At 44.8% G+C, this 19,742-nt stretch overlaps 1 protein-coding gene and 1 non-coding gene across 2 annotated transcripts in view; one reads left to right on the top strand and one right to left on the bottom strand.

The window, feature by feature from the left end:
- The first annotated feature begins 603 nt into the window (after positions 1 to 603).
- Trnaf-gaa (transfer RNA phenylalanine (anticodon GAA)) lies at positions 604 to 678 on the top strand. Its single transcript has one exon. It is a non-coding gene; the product is annotated as a tRNA-Phe (tRNA).
- A 3,891-nt stretch (positions 679 to 4,569) lies between these two features.
- The window catches only part of LOC119455706 (uncharacterized), a 40,265-nt gene continuing 25,092 nt past the window's right edge, over positions 4,570 to 19,742 (bottom strand). Inside the window, 5 exon segments of the mRNA XM_049668965.1 lie at positions 4,570 to 4,984; positions 5,400 to 5,509; positions 11,775 to 12,101; positions 12,640 to 12,821; positions 12,823 to 13,018. Of these exon segments, the coding sequence (XP_049524922.1) occupies positions 5,424 to 5,509; positions 11,775 to 12,101; positions 12,640 to 12,821; positions 12,823 to 13,018 (791 nt within the window). The 3' untranslated portion in view covers positions 4,570 to 4,984; positions 5,400 to 5,423.

The raw sequence follows: 19,742 nt of genomic DNA, 5'->3' as shown, positions 1-19,742 counted from the left end.
GTTCCTCATCGCCTGGGCCTGACGGGGTGACGTACGCAGCTCTTGCCAACCTCGGTCAAACAACCCGCCATGCTCTTCTGGACGTGTACAATAATTCGTGGCGTGAAGGAGTGGTTCCTGCTGAATGGAAGTCCAGCCGCCTTGTGCCTCTGCTCAAACCAAGCAAATCACCTCTAGATGTGGCGTCTTATCGTCCAATTGCTCTGGCCAGTTGTCTAGGAAAGGTGAAGGAGAATATGGTGCTGACACGTCTGGAGTGGTACCTAGAGCGGTACGAGATATACCCTGACGCTATGGCAGGCTTCCGACGCGGACGTTCTTCTATAGACAACGTAATAGGATCTTGTTTCGTCTGTTCAACACGAAAAAACCCTAAAGAGACTCTCAGCGGCGATGTTCCTGGACGTTCAAGGCACTTATGACAACATAACTCATCGAGCCATCCTAGCAAATTGTAGCAAATTGCTACATTTGGGTGGATGCCTCAGTTTCCCTTTAATTACTTATCTCCACCTAGCGGATTTCCGCTGAACTATTACGTCATACACTTGCCTTTGCTTCGAGTTGTCGACAAATTCGGCTTCGCCCTGCCATCTGCTAGCCGCCTGGTTAGCTCAGATGGTAGAGCGGCTGCCCCGAAAAGGCGGTGGTCCCGGGTTCGAGTCCCGGACCAGGACGAATTTTTCGTCAACTGCGAGGCTTTCTTTCGAGGAAGCCCGGCTGGGTTTCCATTGTAGCAAATTGCTACATTTGGGTGGATGCCTCAGTTTCCCTTTAGTAAGTACAAGTATGGTGGCAAAAGCGGTAATGGAACAGCGTAAAAGGTGTTTAATTGAGGGTGCCGATTGTCTCTACAAAAGTGTTGCGAATCGCAATTGTGGGGATAAAATGTGTTAAACTCAGCGTATTGTAACGTATTTCATGCAAAGATCTGTGCCTTCTGCAAGCAGACAAAGAAGGCGGCTTCGTTGTTTTGCCTAAAGGTACGTTCAAAGACAAAGCTGTCATTTCCATTAACAAGAATTTCGCCCCTCAAAAAGTCCGGACATCACGCTTGAAGAAAAATTTTCTTCGTTTCTGTGAAGATAACAACCTGAATAACTTGCAAAAAAGCATAGAAAAAAGCAAAAATGACTCGCTTGCTGTGTTTTTTACAGCAAAAACGCACAAGCCGGGCTACCATCAGGCAACGTGGCACTTGGCAACTCGAGGTTAGCCGTTTCTTGTTGGATTGCCTCAAGCAACTAAAAGTCGATGATCCTTTTTTAGCTACTAACTCTGACGACATCGTCAGCTTTTTTATTGATAACCATAACCAAACCATTGGTTTTGGCCTTTCTGTATATATAGAATTATTTTACTCTATACCGCATCGCGAATTGTTTGTTGCTATCAAAGCACGCATAGATGCCCGTGGTGAATTGGAATTTCAGACTGCAATTGGTCTTAGTTCTGATATTTTTCTGGCCCTATTGGAAGCCTATCTCAAAAGTACTTTTAATATTTTTGACAACCAACTATACTTAAAAAAGAAGGGAACTTGTATTGGTTCGTGCTTAGCGCCTTTGCTATGTGACCTATTTCTTTCTGAAATATATAATCCTTGACAACTGCTTCAAGAACACGCATCTGATAAATGTTTTTAGATATGTAGACGAGTTTTTATTCCTTTTGGAAGAACACTGTTCCTCAACTGACAATGATGAAATAAGCACAGTTTTAAGCCTTTTTAAACTTCATGGCAATGACCTATCTTTTACCCACGCGTTTCGGGTTAACAACATACTGCAGTCTTTAGATTTAAACCTGAAGTTTTTAAAACAACATGTCTGTTGGAGCTATTCACCACGTGCTAAGAAAGAGCTTTTACCATACGATTCTTCCCACTCGAAAATTATTAAACGAGGGATCGCAACAGCCTGGGGTCTGCGCTTCAGAAATCGTGCGTTCAGAGGATCAAGACGAGTTTTCACAATCAGATTGAGCGGATTTTAAAAGCCGGCTACCCTCGCTCGGTGTTGACGTCAGTGGGGGAATCTTTGCTCCAGAAGCTGAAAGGCAACAAAAAGCCTAAGGTGGTCGATGAAGTCGAGCGCAACGCTCGAAAAAAGGCACAAGTGTTGCCGTACCTTCACAAGGTTAGCCACAACCTTAATAAGGTGGCGAACAGGTACGGAATACCTGTGGTTTTCTCCGCCCCGAACAAGCTGGTCCGTCTCTGCCCTCCAATCACGGATGGCGCTACGAACGGGTGCACAGTACAGCACGTTCAGCGTTACGTGCATTGCTCCACTGGAGTGGTTTGTCTCATTCCCCTCAGCTTTGGAAAGTGCTGCATTGGGCAAACGGGGCGCTGCGTCAAAGACCGAATGAGAGAGCACGCAAATCTTTTAAAGAAGGATACCACCGCGCACTTGTCTGCGCATTGCAGGTCTTGTCCTGACTGTGAACCGCTGTTTTTTAATGTCAGGATTCAATTCAAAAGGGAGAACAAAACCGCTCGTGAACTGTTAGAGGCCTACCATATCCAAATCAATGGTCTAGCCTGCGTTAGTCAAACGACTGTTACACTTTATGATTCGGAAATGAGATTGCTAAGCATATAATGTGACTACACTGCCTTCGGCTCACTGGTGCCCTTTCTGTGTTTTATGCGTTTGCGCCTGCGTATGTTTGTGTATACATAGGATCCCCTGCTTCAGAATAAACAGTTGTGTGTAGCGCTCGTCTTTCCTTTCCTCTCGCCTCTCACTGTTGTCTTTTATTTCGAGTTTTGCGCTGCTAAGTATCATGTTCAGTGAACACCAACTCGCCCAAGAAGAAGTTATTCTCAAGTTCGTTTAGTATGGCCTCATGGGTAACGTTGTCGTATGCTCCTTTGACTACGAGAAAAAGAGCCATTTGATAGGCGCTTGAGGCTTTCGTGTTCTTAAGCCCAGGTAACGAGGCCAATAACGTTGTCGATGAATGAAAGACCTCAACGAAAGCCCGCTGCAGCGTCCGGAAAGAGGTAGAAGCACACGAGGTACCATTGCAGGAGATCCAGGATTATTATTTCCATCACTTTACCGACGTAGCTGGAAAGCGCAATCGAATGACATCATTCGATATAGAAATCCAACGCAGATTTCCCCAGATTTCAGAATGGGTATCAAGCGGCTTGATTTCCGTTGTTTGGGAAGGACGCCATTGTGTCATGACTCATTGTAGTACTTCAGCAGCTCGCCACGTCCAAGGTGGCATATAGCAGCGTGCGTAATGCCATTTGGCCCCGGTGACGAAGAACGCCGGCAGGTCGCCAGCGCAGCGTCGAGCTCTTCGAGTGAAAATGATGCGTTCATTTCTGGTACACATGACCCCGCACAGCGTCATTAGTGATGACCATTCCCCCAATAACACGCGCAAAGAACATTTCAGCTACTTAAAGCTGCGAGCGGCGTTTCTAAAGGGCCATAGCAGGGAAAGGCTTGCTTCCCTAGTGTAGGGTAGGAAATCGGACGCTCGTCTGGTTGACCACCCTGCGTGTCCTCTCCTTTATTTCTCTCTCTCTAGATAGGCGTGGCTCTGAATGACAATACTACAAACAACTAACCCAGTACTCCTGCTATTGCATACTTTCCTAGCCTTGAGAAATGTCATAAATCTGTGTTTTCAGACTTTATTACGGGCGTTACTCAAACATTTATGCCTGTTTTGATGTTTCATACTTACAATGGTTATAGTGAAATAATAACTTTCGCCAGCAATCTTATGCGCAGTTGTCATCGCAGAAAAAAAAAAAAAAGTTGCAGTGGCTTAGCTCGGCTATGCCAGGATATACGTAGCGTTAGCAAAGGTTCAGCTGATTATTCTTAGCTTTCCTGGTTGTCTAGATTGTCAAGGATTAGCTTGATTGTCATGCTTACTGCTGCTCCAATGACACACACGCGGTATACGTATTATGTGGCACATGTATTCATTCCTCCTACGCTCAACCGCTAATTGCCAGGCAACTACTTCGGGATCCGATGAGTCAAGCTTCTCCGTTCTTCTGCGCTGTTGAGCAGCATTTGCGCTCTCCTTCTCCATGGCTATACCACACTGGCAAACGCCAGTCAGAAGCGCAGCGGCTCCAGCGCAGTGTCAGACGGCGACTGCACAGCGAGCGAGCGCGCGCCGGCGCCAGTGCGTCTACCACGGCTACGACGTCACTCCTCTGGAATGCGCAGACCGGCGGCGGTGAGTCGCGCGCGGCGGCGGCAGAGTGCGCGAGAGGTGCCAGCTCCGGTGGCTCCGGTGGTGCGCAAGCCGTGACATCACTGATCCTTGCGCATGCGCAGCACGGCTCTTGATGTGCCGCGCGAAACGGGCTTGGCTAGGCCAGTGTAGCTAACGCTACAAAAAACACTGATGGCTATAATTCAGACATACTAATAGTGTTCCCTTAGTTGTGTAGTCCTCCACTGTTATTTCTTTTAACCTACCGCGCCACTTGTTCGGTATACTCTAAAAACTGTGTTTCGACTCCACCGAACATTTTTCGCCACCATTTATGGCGAAAATATTCCAAATAAGAAGCAACTCATTCATAAATATGATATTTTTATTTTCACCTGTGCATAACTTTCTTTTGTTTCTCATTTTAACAAGGCGCTATATTATTTACACAGCCGGCATGGTTATACTCTGAAATTATATCCTCCGAAACATTTCGTACAAGGACGAGAAACTAAACAGAAATAACAGGGAGTTCTTTCTGCACTTTCATTCAATGAAACCACTTTTTTCTTCACTCTTTCTTCTGCAACATTATTGGCTGTCGTCTCACTTAGCAGTTGATGGCTCAGGACGTGGTGCCAATAAAGTTGAATATGATCCCATAGAACGCTTCACTACCTTATGGTCTTGATGCGGTAGGAATGTACAACGTCTCTTTTCTTTTAATCCGGGCGTTGGAGTTTTCCCGAACGAAGTTGACTTGGTCTCGAAAGCAGATAATCGGAAGCTGCAAAATATCAATACGAAAATGGCATATAGTATGTATTATATAGGTGTTTCAGCAGAAAAGATGGAAAACTGGCACGTAAGAAAGCTGGTACATTGCATGTAAGCACGTTCGTACGCAAGAACGGTTCATATGAACCATAATATCTAGTACAACTGAATGTGGCTGTATATTGTCAAACAGTTCTTAGGAAGGAAACCTTCTACAATCCCGCCATTGTTTCGGGTTGTGTATATGTACACCTCAAAAAGACAAGTACAACTCAGCACTCGCATGCTGTACATATCGGAGAGTATCATGGGTTTGCAAATAATTTAAGTGTTCAGTCTAAAACTGAACCGCTCTTCTGAACTTGGTTATTATTTATCCACTATCCGTAGTTTTATTGACCTTAGGTTACCTAAGGCTTGCTTACCTCGTAGGCGGACCCTTGTTGACTCTATCGTAAAGCCCAGATCAGTGCAAACATAGGGATTGCGAGAGACCAGCTCATCCCTCGGCAGGTCGCGCTGTCCATGTAGTATTCTGCGAGATGAAACAATAGAGATATGTGAAGCAATACTTTAAATGTGCAATAGGCTTATCGATGTCCCTATTATAGAAAGAAACGCAGGGCTTCATAAGAATTAAATTGGCACCTTTAACTAAAGCCTTTCGAGAAACGCCCAGTAATCCTAAGATGAACAGAGAATGTTTACCCCAAAAAGGCAACAAAAATTGCAGTTCTTTGCATTTCTTATATGAAGTAGCGAAGAGAGAGATTGTAGTCTCGCAATTACAGTTGACCACCTGATAAAGCTAAACGGACATTGTACTAATGCAGTTCCGAGATTTCAAAGAAGGAAATGGAAATTTTTGCTTTTACCAATAAAATGGGCACGTTTTTGCACCAGACGAATCTTGTGCTAAAGCAAATCATGACAAAATACAGGTGAGCGTGCTTTCGTTCATATAGAGAACAGGGTTTCGTAACAAATAACGCGATTGCATTTTGCACACTGTGTAAACAGCGAAAATAGGTAGTTGGCCAATGAAAAGTATAATTGTGCGAATACTAATCTTTGTGAATTGGTCTCTCAGTTTATATTAAAAGCAGTTTGCCTCGGATACGAAGAAGCGATGCTGTTCGTAACATAATGATCGGATGTAGGTTACTTTCACTTCTTCAGGCGTAGTAAACTTCTATCAGTGCATGCTAAATGAGGAAAGAAATGAACGAAAGAGTAAAGCAAGGGAAGACCGAAAAGAGGAAGAAAGAAAAAACATGTTCCCACAAAGTCCAACAAAAAATATCAGTGCTGAGAGACAGAATTCACAACAAATACGATGGATAATTGCTTGATAGGCATTGCGCTCCTGGGAAGGCTGACTAACATTTCTACTTAAATTTTCCTTCCCGATGTAGATAAAGGACCTATAGCCGGCATAATGAAAAATAACAAAGCAGCCAAAAATACCATATGCCCCGGCAACATTTGATCGACGCTGCCCAAGAGCCATACAATCTTGCATCAAAAGCTCATCCGGCTGTCACACCCATTAAGACATCATCCATCACTCGGGAGAATTAATCAATCGTGGCAGATGTGCCCGAACAAAACAAAATCATTGAGAGTTCGGTAGAAGTTGAAAACAAACGATAACGAAAAAAAAAGTGTTGGTTTCAGTGGCACCGCTCACTGCCATTCGGGTGCCGGTCCTTTGTTTGGTGCTGGCGTCTGTTCATCCATAATTCACGAGCAGAAATTACTGCCTTCTATCGCGCTCTTTTCTACGGTGAGGCACTAAAAATACCGGGTCCGAGCCAACGGGCACCCATGGAAACGAGAACAGCGATACACCGGCGATCATTTGCCATACGGCTCAGGGGCACCGCTTACTGCTCACACATTCTTCGCCTCCGTTATTATCCGTAATGCACTGAAAAGCCATTTCGCCAGAACCGTCGTCCCGGCAGCCCTATAGGTCCTTCAGTCTCGGTGCTCCATGTGGGGCGGGCGTCGCGTGGTTCGTGTTTTAAGCGAACCGCATTTCCACAAACTCCTCCGTGCAGGCTACGCTTCGACCTATAAATTTGCCTCAAAAGCGGTACATATTTCATAAGGCTGCTACGAAATTGATGCAACATATAGAAGTGGCGCTCGATTTCCAATACATCATCTTGGGCTGTGGCTCATGTGCACATGAAGGAGTATCTACGTCGCTGGTTGAAAGAAAAGAGCGCAGCAAAAGCCTTTCCTTTTACTGTAGCGTCTGTGTTCTAATCCAGCCTCTCCAAAGCACGTTAAAGTGTTGAACGTCTCGCAATAATTAACCCACTGTATCGTGACCCAGGACGTAGATTCGTTAAGGTTGTTTCAGTGCCTTCCACCAGAGCCTGACTGGTGACATTGCCATCCTCATTAGATATTTGGACTTCGGTAGTTCTCATAACGTAGATCGTATTAGGCGCAATAACTAAGTAACGCCAAGTTCTAGCTTGCTAGAAAACAATCAACGAATAATAACTGAAATCGGGGGCTGTAAAAGAAGCTATTAGTTTATAAATGAAGAAACCAGGTCATGCGGCAAAGATTAAAGAAGCGCAGTAAAGTGCAACTTGCTTTAACACTTTCAAACTTCTCAAAGATTTGCTCATTCTTCTTTGCTATTATCACAGAAAAATGAAAAATAACCAACCTCATCCCATCTTTAATGTTACGCAAAAGCAAGGCCCATACACATCGTAATCGTTGTTGTTGATGTTGTGGTTTTTATTGTTGGTGGTGGTGGTGCTGGTGTTGTTATGGCTACAAATGCCTTCGGTGGCAAAGTTCACATCATAGAGCGAGAAGGGGCGTCCTCCTCGTCTGGTGACAAGTTTCTTTGCTTAAATGAGAGTGCTTTTTAGTGACATTAACGAAAAAGACTGTTCCACATTTTTTGATGAAGCAAAACCTTTAAAATAAGTCACATGGTCATTTAAAAAAATGCACTCAACAATCTGTTTACCTTGCTTAGGTAGCCACAAGGTAGTGAATAGTTGTGTTTCATTGAAATTGAACTTTAGAGAGTTTATTGCTTTAAGAATCTCTGTGGTATTTGCCATGAATCTTTTAGCTGTATCTTTCTGCCGCCACGTCTGTATCACTGGTGTCATTGTTAAGTGCATTGTGGTTCATCGTTGCATCGTTTTTACGGGATGTTGTGTTTCACAACATTTAAGACTGATCATAGTAGTCGCGAACTCTATCTGTGAACCTTTGTCATCACCTAAATTACAAAAATGGAAGTTATCAGCAGGTGAACTTATTTTAGAAAACAATTACCCTAATTTTGCGAAATATGTAAACAGTGACTGCAAAGCGCAAATTTCAAATTTTTGAAGATTTCCACTCTAGAAAACGCGTACAACTTTGCCATAACTAATAATTGGGGATGTGAATCTAGTAAGAAAATTTGGAAGTGGGAAAAGTTCAATCGTGAATGAAGGAAACTTGTAGGGGGGATCTTGTCACCAAAGTTTTCTGCACCGCTTTTGTGACCAGACATTCTTTGCTAATGGTTGCAATTTACGCACGCCTGTGCAATAACATATTCATAAAGCCAAAATTCTACATTTAACAGTGACCAGAGATGCATGCTTGCGGTGGCGTTCTACACCAAGTGAATACAAGCAAATCACTCCAACCGGCTACACGCAGTCAGAAAAAAAGCACCACCATTGCGTCATTAGTACCACGGATCCTCACTGGCAATACATTGTAAGACTTCCCGCGTCTCAATCACGAGCCGTTTTTCATTCCCGCAAAATGATGCGACGCGCTTCATTAGCGAGGCATGCCACAACACCAGTGGTCGTAATGACGCCGATTAATGTCCACAACAGCGGCGCGCGGAAACGCATTCTTTCCATTCGTCTGCGCCTGGTTGTTTTTCTACCCCGCTGTTTAAGTCCTGTGCTTGGTTTTTGTGTTTTCCTGCTGGCCAGCAGGATGATTGTGGCTTCAGCTGAGAGGGCCTAGAGAGCCCACCATTTGCAACGCATGCCCGTTGCTGCCCACGGCTCCCTGAGGGCCCAATTGCTGAATCTCTTAGCAATTAGTAGCGCTGAGAACAGCACGTCTGCGCCACGAAGACGGTTATCGCAAATCTCATTGTCCGGCCAGCCCTCCTCTCCTTTTGCGTGCAACAGACTCGCTGGAAACGAACTTTCTGTCATTTTCGTCTGACTCTCACTTAAACTCTTTCTCCTCTTCCTCCTCCTCCTCAACCCGCTCCTCGTGTGCGTCAGTAATGGTCTTTTCAGTGGTGAAACCTTCGTGGAATTAGGAAAGGAGCATAACACTTCCGCTTCGTTCCAAACCCTTCTCTCCAACCAGGTCCAGCCCTGTTCCTTGCTCATATGCGTCATTTTTAGGTATTTCCTTGCTTTTCATTTTCTTTTTATAAAGCGCCATGTTCTGCAAACAGCTCTAGGCTCACCCCCAAGCTCTCCTGGTCAGGGTGTTTTCTTTCCCTTCCGCGCCGTAAGGAATGTGCAGACGCGTACTGCACCGCACGCGACAGCGCGCATGAATCTTCGTGTTAATCGCGTTTGCCGACCGCCACTCCCATGTTCCTCTCGAAAGCCGTTAGGATGGCCGAGAGGAAGGTAAGGTACGCCTCCACCGAGTGTGTGCACATGGTGGACGAGGCTGCGCATAAGTTTACGTCTCCTCGCCTTTGTGTTTGCGTTTGTGTACACGGAAACGCAGGCCCTACGCAGTTCAGCTGCCACGTCGCGAAGGCCCCATCTGGAACTTCGGTTCCCTTGAACGTGGCGACGGACACGGCCTGAGCGTGGCGAAGTATGTGTGGTGCTGCGATAATGCGTAACCCGTGGGGGTTGTAATTAATTGAGGTGACTCAAAAGAGTTATATCCGAAACAGCCCCTTCTCCTTTGCGCACCAACTCACTCCCCTCATCCGCTCGGCCTTTGCGATGCCCGAACCCAAACCCCCTATTCTCTTCAACTGCTCTTGTCTCCGACAACCAAACGAACAAAATTCGGGAAGAGAGGAGTTGGGGTGGCGTGGCAATCTTCTGCGTAAGTCGTTGAGGTGCAGGTGTTGTTTCACATTAGCGTTGCTACGTGATGGGAGAAGCCGCTGCGCGATGTGCTAAAGGCTACGTTAATGAAGAATCGTGACTGCCCATGTGAAAGTATTTCTAAGCTCATTAGGCCGAAGCACAGTTCTGGAAGGGCTCTTTGTATTCAACACGGCGTGCAAGTGCGGCAAAGGCCGGAAGACTCAGGGTGCAGTGGCGTGTTCTACTTGGAGCACGCAACACTTTTTGGATCGCTCATGTGCTCCTTATACGCGAGCAAGGGCGGCGTAGCACAAAATGGCTGAGCTCGTTGTTGCAGGTTGCAATCGCTGGAAAATTGAATCTGATAAAATTTATTTCTATGTTTTTCTAATTCAAGAAATATTAAGCCGAACACAACAAATTCTGGAATTTTACGTGCAAGAACTGGGATATGATTATGAAGCACGCCGAATTGCAACTATGCCCGTGTACTGTACATTGGGTGCATCTTAATTATCACCAAAAGGACAGAATTAATGCGTTAGAAAGTGGTTGAAGTAAATGAAGCAAAAAAAAGCGAAGAAAATGTTCACCGGAATTCACGTTCCCCCGTTATGGGCCCCTGGCTGTTGCTTTAAACAATTAAAATAATAATGTAATAGTATTGCATCAGTGTTAACAGTGGGTGGCAAGCGCTAAGCGATTTGCCACTTTGCTTTGGTAACTTATTCATAACACAAGGAACCCTCTAAATGTTAAGATCGTGCTCCATAGGAACCGTCTAAATTTTGGGTGTGTAATATTTTAGAGCACGCAGGCCGTCGCATTTTCTCGCACTACGCACATGAATTTTCGCATTCACAAATGATATATCAGGTTCATAACTCATTACAACAGTTGAACACTCAGAGTTCTAGTCAAGCTGATGAAACGTGTTTGAAAAAGCATAGACTTTCCGTGTAGTGCACGCTCTTCTGTAGGGCCTACCTTTTAAGGGAGACAGAGTGTGGCAGAAATCACGTGCAGCTATGTTGTAAGCAGCTACAGAGAGTGTCTTGTTTTCCTCGTAGGCTTTGTTTATGATATATCGAGTATACCCTCTGTACTGGGACAGTTTCCAGTGGCAGAAATAAGACCGATTCAGTTATCTTGATACCTTTACCTTTTTTAGACTTTTTATTGCGACGTTGTACTACCATTTTTCTTATCTTCCTCTAGACACACTGGTGCCTACAGCGGGTTTGCTGGTGAAAGAGTCATTCAGTTTTGACAGGGTTCTTCAATTATACCGATGCTAAAACTCTCCCTACTATTTGCGGGCATCGTTCGCGTTTACCTCATTTTCCTTTCTGCGGTGCCGGGAATGTGAAGCTTTATAGTTGGTTCTGTTATCCAGAGGTGTCACGACAACAAACAGATTTCACACTTTTCATCGGTTACACTTTTCATCAGTTACACTTTTCACAGTGTTCACTATTCTGAAATATGGGTGCTTACGGGGAGTTTCGCAGCTGCCATGATTTAGCAACTGTACATACAGCTTTGAGTTGCGCCAAACCTCATTTCCGAGCCAATGTATGCTCCTAACACGTTGTCTGGAGGGACGGCTCAGCCGAAATCAGGGCGGTCCCGCATAATCTGAGGCCGTTAACGAATCTGGTACCAATGACCGTTTACTTGTAAACCTGATGAAAACGTCAACTGAGACCGCACATGTGAGCAACGACCGTGGCTCACCTGGATAGAACTCGATGAGACGCTGCTTCTTGAAGTCCGTGCCCGGTATGGAGAGTAGGCACACGAACAAGTGCCGACCCGAGTGCGAGAACTGTTCGTCGGGCACTTGGCTGGAGACGCGAGTGACGTAAGATCCGTCCTGTCGGGGCGTCACCCGTTGCGTTGGGGCGAGGGCGTGGCGCCGTGGTGGGGAAGCGGAAGATCCTTCGTCTAATTGGTACAGCGACAGCGTGGGCAAGGGAAATGCGCCGGTCGCCTCGCACACGAAGGTCGTCGCCAATTCCTCGGCGGCTCGTGAGAAGTTGAACACGAAGTGCTTTGGACGTGCTGCAAAAAAAAGTACAAATAAATACGAGTCGTGCAGTCGGCGTCAAAAATCTACGGGCAAAGCTACTTCTTTAGCCAAGGCAAGCAGCCTACATTTCAAATTATTGGCCGATTCTCGGGCACCCAACTAGAACTTTGTTGCGATGCAGCTATTTTGCTGAATCAGTTTGTCACAAATTTCTGAAGCCTAATGTAAATAAGTCCTCTCAACAATTTCGTTTTCCTTTTGCTATATGCTTAATACCGAATCAGAAACTCTGCAGAGGGAATTTCTTTCTAATTTAGCTAGTACAAACCGTGTGCGACAAAAATTGGAAATTGAGTGACGCTTACAAGTAGCTACAACTCACATCTTCTACCTCATACTGAACAGGCTGGTGCGCTTTGTCATGCACTAAAACTAATATGGTTCTTTTGTCTTCAGGGCTTACTTCGTGTTGCAATGGTCAGATTTCACTAACATACGCATACGAATATCCTACAAACGACAGCGCAAGAAAAGAAGTAATCTAGCTTAAAACAAAAGCGCAGCGCTCACCATAGACGGTCATTAGTTGCGACTTTTGGTCCTGGCTATTGTGCGAGGTCACGTGACACGAGTACCTGCCGCTCAGCTCGGTGGTCGGTCGCAACAGGTTGAGAGCGCGGAACTTTGTGAAGTGGTTCGCGGTGACCGTGAAGTCGGTGTTCAAGGCGCCCCTTCAGCCTCTGAGAGACGTGGCGTTTGTCCAGCTCTGGTATCCACTGGTAGATGGGCTTTGGGTCGTCGTTAAGGAACCACTTGACCACCAGCTGTGAGTCGTCGCGCTCCGTGTACGCGTACTCGCAGTCCAACAGCACTGAGTCCTCGGTGCCGTTCTCCACCCACGTGGGCACAGATAACCGCACGATCTGCACACCACTTGCCGTCCGGATTGCTGCAAAAACACAGTGCAGGCCATTTCGGTGAAACTCGCCGAAGAAGTTTAGAAAATACTTTCCAGCTAGAAAGCCGTTTTCGTCCTACATTGTGAAAGAACGAAACAATGTTATCGCCGTCAGATTACGCTGATGGTCATACCCATGGAAGCGAAAGAAAAAAAATTATGGCCCTACCTCTAATTGAAATATTTTGTGTGCGGTGCCCCAAAAGCCCGGGGTCTCTCTTCATGTACTTTGTCTTAGCAACGGGCGCATACATGGTGGAGGAAACTAGGTTAAATATATGGTCATTTCCGACGTTTCCGACATCCGCACTGGACTCAAGAAAGTAGGCACAGGCAAGCGGTCATATATCAGCCTTTGCCGCAACCCTTGCAAGTGTGGTTTATAAATACCTTCTCTCGGTGAGACTGATTTGCACTTTCAAGATTCTACTTATTCACAATGCTCCCTTTATTTGAAATGTCAGATGTTGCTGTAATGGTGGTTTCACCAATGATACTCCGTAATGGCAGTTACTTGAGCTAGCGCTATATAAAATAAAGAACTTAAGTCAGCTACACGATAGAACAATTGGCGTTAAAATTGGCAGGTCGCTTGCCATGTATTTAGATTCGAAAGATATTGTGCAGGATAGACATCCTTTCTAATCTTGCATCGGTGCTACACCTTATATTGTTTTCAACGAGCGGTGATTCAGACCATGTTCGAGTCAATATTTTCTTTTCGGAGGTAGCTTTTCATTTAGATATATTGTTGTCATTATATAGAATCAAAAACAAAAGAAGAAACACAAGCAATTACAGCCTGCTCCTTGATACGTTTCACGTTCAATCCACCTTACATATACGTTCAAAAGCACAGCTGGCAACATCACGTATACAGACAGTTCTGCGTCAGTTTAAAGTTGCACGCTATAAAGATTCATACCAAATGTAAGTTGCAAACGTTGTTGTAAGTACGAGTAGAACTTCATAACTGTTGAGATAGAAATAGAAACATATGCACAGGCAAATAAACCTTAATATTGCACTCACAGCTTCACTTGAGGCTCCCAAGAGCGCCTTATTATTGAGGATTGGCGCTTACTGAGTTATCTGATCCAGTTGACTACTTAACCCTCTTACTTCAGGGGAAAAATTGTGCAGCGCTCCACTATCGCTAGAATAAATCCACAGGCACGTCTGATAGAATGTTCCTTACGATTGTAGGCGCAGCGCGAACGTTCACTTAGTAAAACAAAGAACAAAGTGTGTTTTAAAGCGAAGCTTTGTACCTCTACCAGCCAAGGGTTCTGTCGTGTCCGTCGTTGTAATCAAAAAACGATCCCGACGAACCGCTAACAATTGCAGGTATAGCAGTATATCTTACTTCAATTCAGGCATTCAGCGTACAACTAAGCACTTGTTTTCGCAAGAAAAACCACAAAAACAAGCTTCAAAGTGATGAGCCAACATGATGGATGATAAGGGCTGCGGGCAAACAACGGAAACAGGCTCGGCGCGGTCCGTAAGATTAGATTGCAGCTGTTGCAAAGCTTATGCAGCTGCTTGAAAGAGGGTTGACGTCATTCGAAACCCTTCCAGCCTAGTAACTACTTCGGTTCATTTTCTAGACTACCCCACTATGGGTAGACCACGGAAAGAGTTAGCACTCGTGTGCTTCACCAATGCAAAACAACCAACCACCAATCGCGGAACGTGCATTGATTTAACCTTGGCAAAGAATGTAACTACAGTGAAAACTGAAAATTTGAGTGTATATCACACCGATCATAAAGCAGTAGTGAAGATTGTTGTGAAGTAAATAATAATAAAGGCCGTGGTTAAAGTTACGTTGTAGTGTGTGAAATATCAAGTGCGGCGCAGTCACCGTGAGGGTGGCGTAAAAAGCTTCGCTTTCCAACCACCTTCACAGGGTGGATTGGCGGGCAATTTTTTTTCTTTATTGTTTCAAGGGCTCTTCCAAATAAAGTTGAATGGATGAAAGCAAAACAGAAAGATTCAGACGTACTCGCATTTCTGTGGGAAAACTACAGACAAGTAAAGCACCCAAGGCACGTACAAACGTGCGCGACACCAATTCTCGTAGCTGTCCACGCGGAAACACTGTTGAAACAGTGAAATACCATTAGTAAAATAAAAAAGGCGGCATGCGCTTCCCCTTTCGCGAACAGATCAATTAGGTGCTCTTGATAATGACATACATCAGACTTAATTAAGATTGCTCCTCATTTCTGCGCCGAAAGTAATCACCTCGAGTGGGCAACAATTTAGCTATGGCAGCTGGCTTAGGAAAGAAAAGGAACCACTCCAGTGATTACGAAGCCCAATGCGCTGTTTCTTCTTTTTCCTTTTTTTTCTTGTTTTTTTATTATATATACTCAACGGAGCTAGACAGATCACTCGTAATATCGTACAAAAAATAGCCCAGGCAACGCTCATCGGCCGGAGAAAAGAAAAGAACAAATATGCTAAAACGCCTGAAATGAAAAACAGCTCGCATATGCTTAAAAAATGAAGAAAGTAAAACAGAAAAGAAAGAAAGCCAGAAGACTAAGAACTGGGATGATGAAAAATATTTATTTATATACATTTTTCGAAACGTTCTCGCAGCGCAGAGCGTTCGATAAGTTCGATTTCTAATTGGCAGAAACGTAGATCATGAGCACGTACACTCATGCGAGCTGGAAGCGCTGCCTACTCGATTGCTGCCGAATGCCTAAAGAACGGAAGCTTATAGGCAAAAAAAAGGAGCGGTAAAGAATTTTGCGAATGCATAAGCGAAAATCAATGAATGAACGCCACTCTCCTATAGCTTGCGAAGTCATCTTTCTACGGTGCGTCGTTCTGTGTAGCAGTCGGTAGCACTATAGTAAACGAATTATCGACTTTTGGATTACTGCTGGTACCCAGCTGATCAATATTAACGTGCTGGGTGTTCTGGCTATTCACTGCGCCAATTGCGGGCGCGCCCTGCTATTTCAGGACGCCAAGGTTCTGCAGAGGTATATGAAAATCGCGCCCGTGAAAAATTCGACACCTTTACGATGACGAGCAAACGCCCGTCCTGCGTTATCATCCCCTCACTCGTCGTTACAGAGAAGGAGTACAGATTTCTCAGGGACTAATCATAATGTATGCGTTCATTTTGATCTTCAGACCCACACCCGACTGAAAGTTCATTCTCCCCCTCTTTTGCTTCCATACTATACTCTCCATTCGTTGTCAAGCTACATATTTGTGCGCGCACATTAAAACCAATTGGCAGTCAGCACTCGTCTTGTCTTCATCCTTTCAAGTCCGTGTTCTCAGCGCTGTCTTCTTCAATAGATCTTGATTGAGGTCAATTCGTTATCAATGTTTTGTCGCCGTTTACAAACGCATGCACAGCATAAGTTCTGCAACACTCAAATTCTTATCTGTCATAGGAAATTCAATTATCCACTACTTATTTCATTCGAAGGTTTCATTGACTCATTCTTGGCACTTTGCGACAGGGGTAGGTAGGTAGGTAGCTATAGGCTCCTGTCTTGCCTCGCTCTGATAAAAAGAAAATAATGTAGTACCGATGGCGGACTTGAACTTCAGCCTCCGAGCACAACAGTCTGGTTCTGTAACAACTACGCCACGATTTTTTCTTTTCTTTATTACCCGTTTCTTAACGCCTTACAAACATCAGTGACATACACTTGTTACCTTACACTACAAAGAGAAAACGGAGCAAATGCAGTCAACCATCACATGGCTGCCCTTGTTACCTTAAAATTCTTTCAAGACTACCAGAAGCCCCAACCTAGGCAGCCAGTCAGCCGTTAGGCCACGATGGCATGCATTTTTCTCTGATTCCAAAGTCACTCAGTTCTGTGAAACGCTAGGCGCAGGCCCCCCCATGCCAGCTCCTCCTCTTCTTTGGTTGTGAAAGCTCGCTCTCTGAGGCGCCGTGTTAGGTTTGACTATCTCCGAGATCGACCCACTGTCATCAGTACCTTCCTTGTACACGCCACAAAGAAACACGTGCCAACTTCGTGACGTCCCAAATTAATCATGCGTTATTATTTATTTACCTTCATCATCATGAGCGTATTTTTTATGTCTACTGCAGTACCAAGGCCTCTTCCTGCGAACTCTAATTCCCTCTGTCTTGCGCTAGCTGGTTCCAACTTGCGCCTCAAATTTCCTAATTCCATCACTACACCTAATCTTCCGCCGTCCTCGGCTGTGCTTCCCTTGTGTTCCTATACGCATTCTGTAAGTGTAATGGTGCACCGGCTACGAATTACACAGCCCGCCAGCTCCATTTTTTTCCCTTAATGTCAAGTAGAATATCGGCTATCCTCATTTGCTCTCTGATCCACGCCGCTCTCTTCCTGTCTCTTTACGTTACGAGGAAGATTTTTCGTTCCATCACTCTGTGTGCCGTCCTTAACTTGTTCTCGAGCTTCTTTACTAATCTCCAACTTTCTGCTTCATATGTTAGCACCGGTAGAATGCCATTATTTTACACTTTTCTTTTAAACGACAATAGTAAGCTCCCAGTTAGGATTTCGTAATGCCTGCCGTATGCACTCCAACCCATTTTTACTGGTCTGACAGTTTCCGTCTCGTGATGAGGGTTGACTATGAGTAATTCACCTAGATTAACGTACGCCCGCACAGACTCTAAAGGCTGGCTGGCTATCATGAATACTTGTTCCCATGCCAGGCTATTGAACATTACCTTTGTCTTCTGCATAATAATCTTCAGCCCAACTCTTACACTTTCTCGGTTATGGTCTTCAATCATTTGTTGTTATTCGTCCACGAGAGAGAGAGACAAACATGCTTTAATGAGATGCTGGAGATGTTAGGCCTGGCATGTAGCTGAACAGGCCAATGTCATCTGCAAACCGAAGATTCTTGGGATATTTGGTGTGGATCGTCAATCTTAAGCCTTCGCAGTTTAATGGCTAGAATACTTCAACGCATGCACTGAGTATCATTGGAGAGATTGCGCCTCCTTTGCTGACCCCTTTCTTGGTAGGTAATTTATCTACTTTTCTTATGTAGGAAGAAAGGTAGCTGTGGAATCTTTGTAGATATTTCGCAATATATTCCCGTATGCCTCCGGTAACCCTTGATTACCAAAATGCCTCCATGACTGCTTGTTACTCTACTGAATCAAATGCCTTTTAAATAGCAGAAATTACTCTTAAGGGACACATAAGTGAATTATTGAGTATCTTCCCTTTGCACGGAGACAAGCGTCCCGCAATGTTCCTATTCATCCGTGAAACATGCTGTTCAGGCAACTGGAAGGCGGTACATGAAACACTAAACACTTATCCGCTACACCGATTGTAAAGTAGGGACGAATACAGCCCCGAGAGATCATGCTCAAGCCGGTAGCTACTATGACTGACTGCCGCCAGTCAAAGCGAATCACGTCTGCAGCTTAACTATAAAACAGCCCAGAGGTGAAAATGTTAAACAAAGTAAGCGATAAAATTTGGAATAAAAGATAAGAAAGCGGAGGAAGCAATGGGATGGTTTCGCCACTTTACCATCTATGAAGTTTCCTTCTTCGCGAAAGGAGATTGCTCACACGTATCTGCGAATGTTCACTTCAACTGATACCAGACGAAGCAGTGCAGGAGCTATTGCGTATATTATTGCGCCAGCCATCGCGTCACTGTTTCGTAATGTAGGCGAAACTTGAAGTTGTTTGATTTTGTAGATTTTTTTTAATTTTTCATAGCTATACTTAATGTAACAACACAGCCGCTGGAGCCCAAAGACATTCCCTTTGAAGACCTTTTCAAAGCTGCTATTCCTTAAAATGCCAGACGCCTATGATTCTCCACCTGTTCTTCATAAAAGACAGGTTGCAAGTTCTCTCTGTCTGGCCAGAAAAAATGTGGCGCCATCTACGCGTGTAGAGCGTTTATATATACGCATGTAGAGCATGTAGAGCGTTTATATATACGCATGTAGAGCGCAGTCGAAATATAGCAATTTTTCTTCGCATTTCAGAAAGTGACTCTGTCCAACCGGCTGTCCGTCCGCATTGCAAGAAGTCCATAAGCCGGGCCCTTCGTCTCCACAGGACTTAACGAGTATCAAAGTCAGTAGTTGAAAAGTGAGTGATCTATACCCTATGACGGGATTGCGGAATGAAAGCAAGAATGCATTACATACATTGATCCATTAACTCTCTTGCGCTGGCACCGTTTGTTGATTTCGTTTGCGCCTCTACCCGTATAGAATGACAAGAAGCCAGAGAGACAGTATTAGGCGGTGTATCGGTGACCTCTTAATGCAGTCTCCATGTGCAGCGTGCAAGGAAGCGGTGATCGAATTTCAGGCCCGCTCTCTTTGCCACTCAGACCCACCCCCAGGTTTCTTCGTTTCTCCAACACAAAACAAACCTCTTGCGAGCAGTTATTACTTGCCGTGCTCTTACGAAAACAGCCATTTCATAGCACTATGCGTGCTTTCTTTTCTTTTGTGTCCGCCTCTCTTATTGCAGCGCTGACAAACACGCACAGTTCTTTCTTTCTAACAAAAGGCGCTCTTGCACGCTTCTTGGCCCTTATTTAGGTCAAAGAAGAGAAATGCGAGCGCATGGTTGTATATATGAAATATCATGTCAATAATTTGGGCGCAGTACTCTCCAAAGATCTATAACGCTCCAGTTTCGCGTTCCTTTCAACTCAGGCTTTGTGAATATTTACTGAGGGCG

Source organism: Dermacentor silvarum, chromosome 6 (assembly GCF_013339745.2).
Source record: "Dermacentor silvarum isolate Dsil-2018 chromosome 6, BIME_Dsil_1.4, whole genome shotgun sequence".
Taxonomy (NCBI): domain Eukaryota; kingdom Metazoa; phylum Arthropoda; class Arachnida; order Ixodida; family Ixodidae; genus Dermacentor; species Dermacentor silvarum.
Note: the sequence above shows the minus strand (reverse complement) of the source record. Positions and strands in the feature narration are given on the sequence as shown.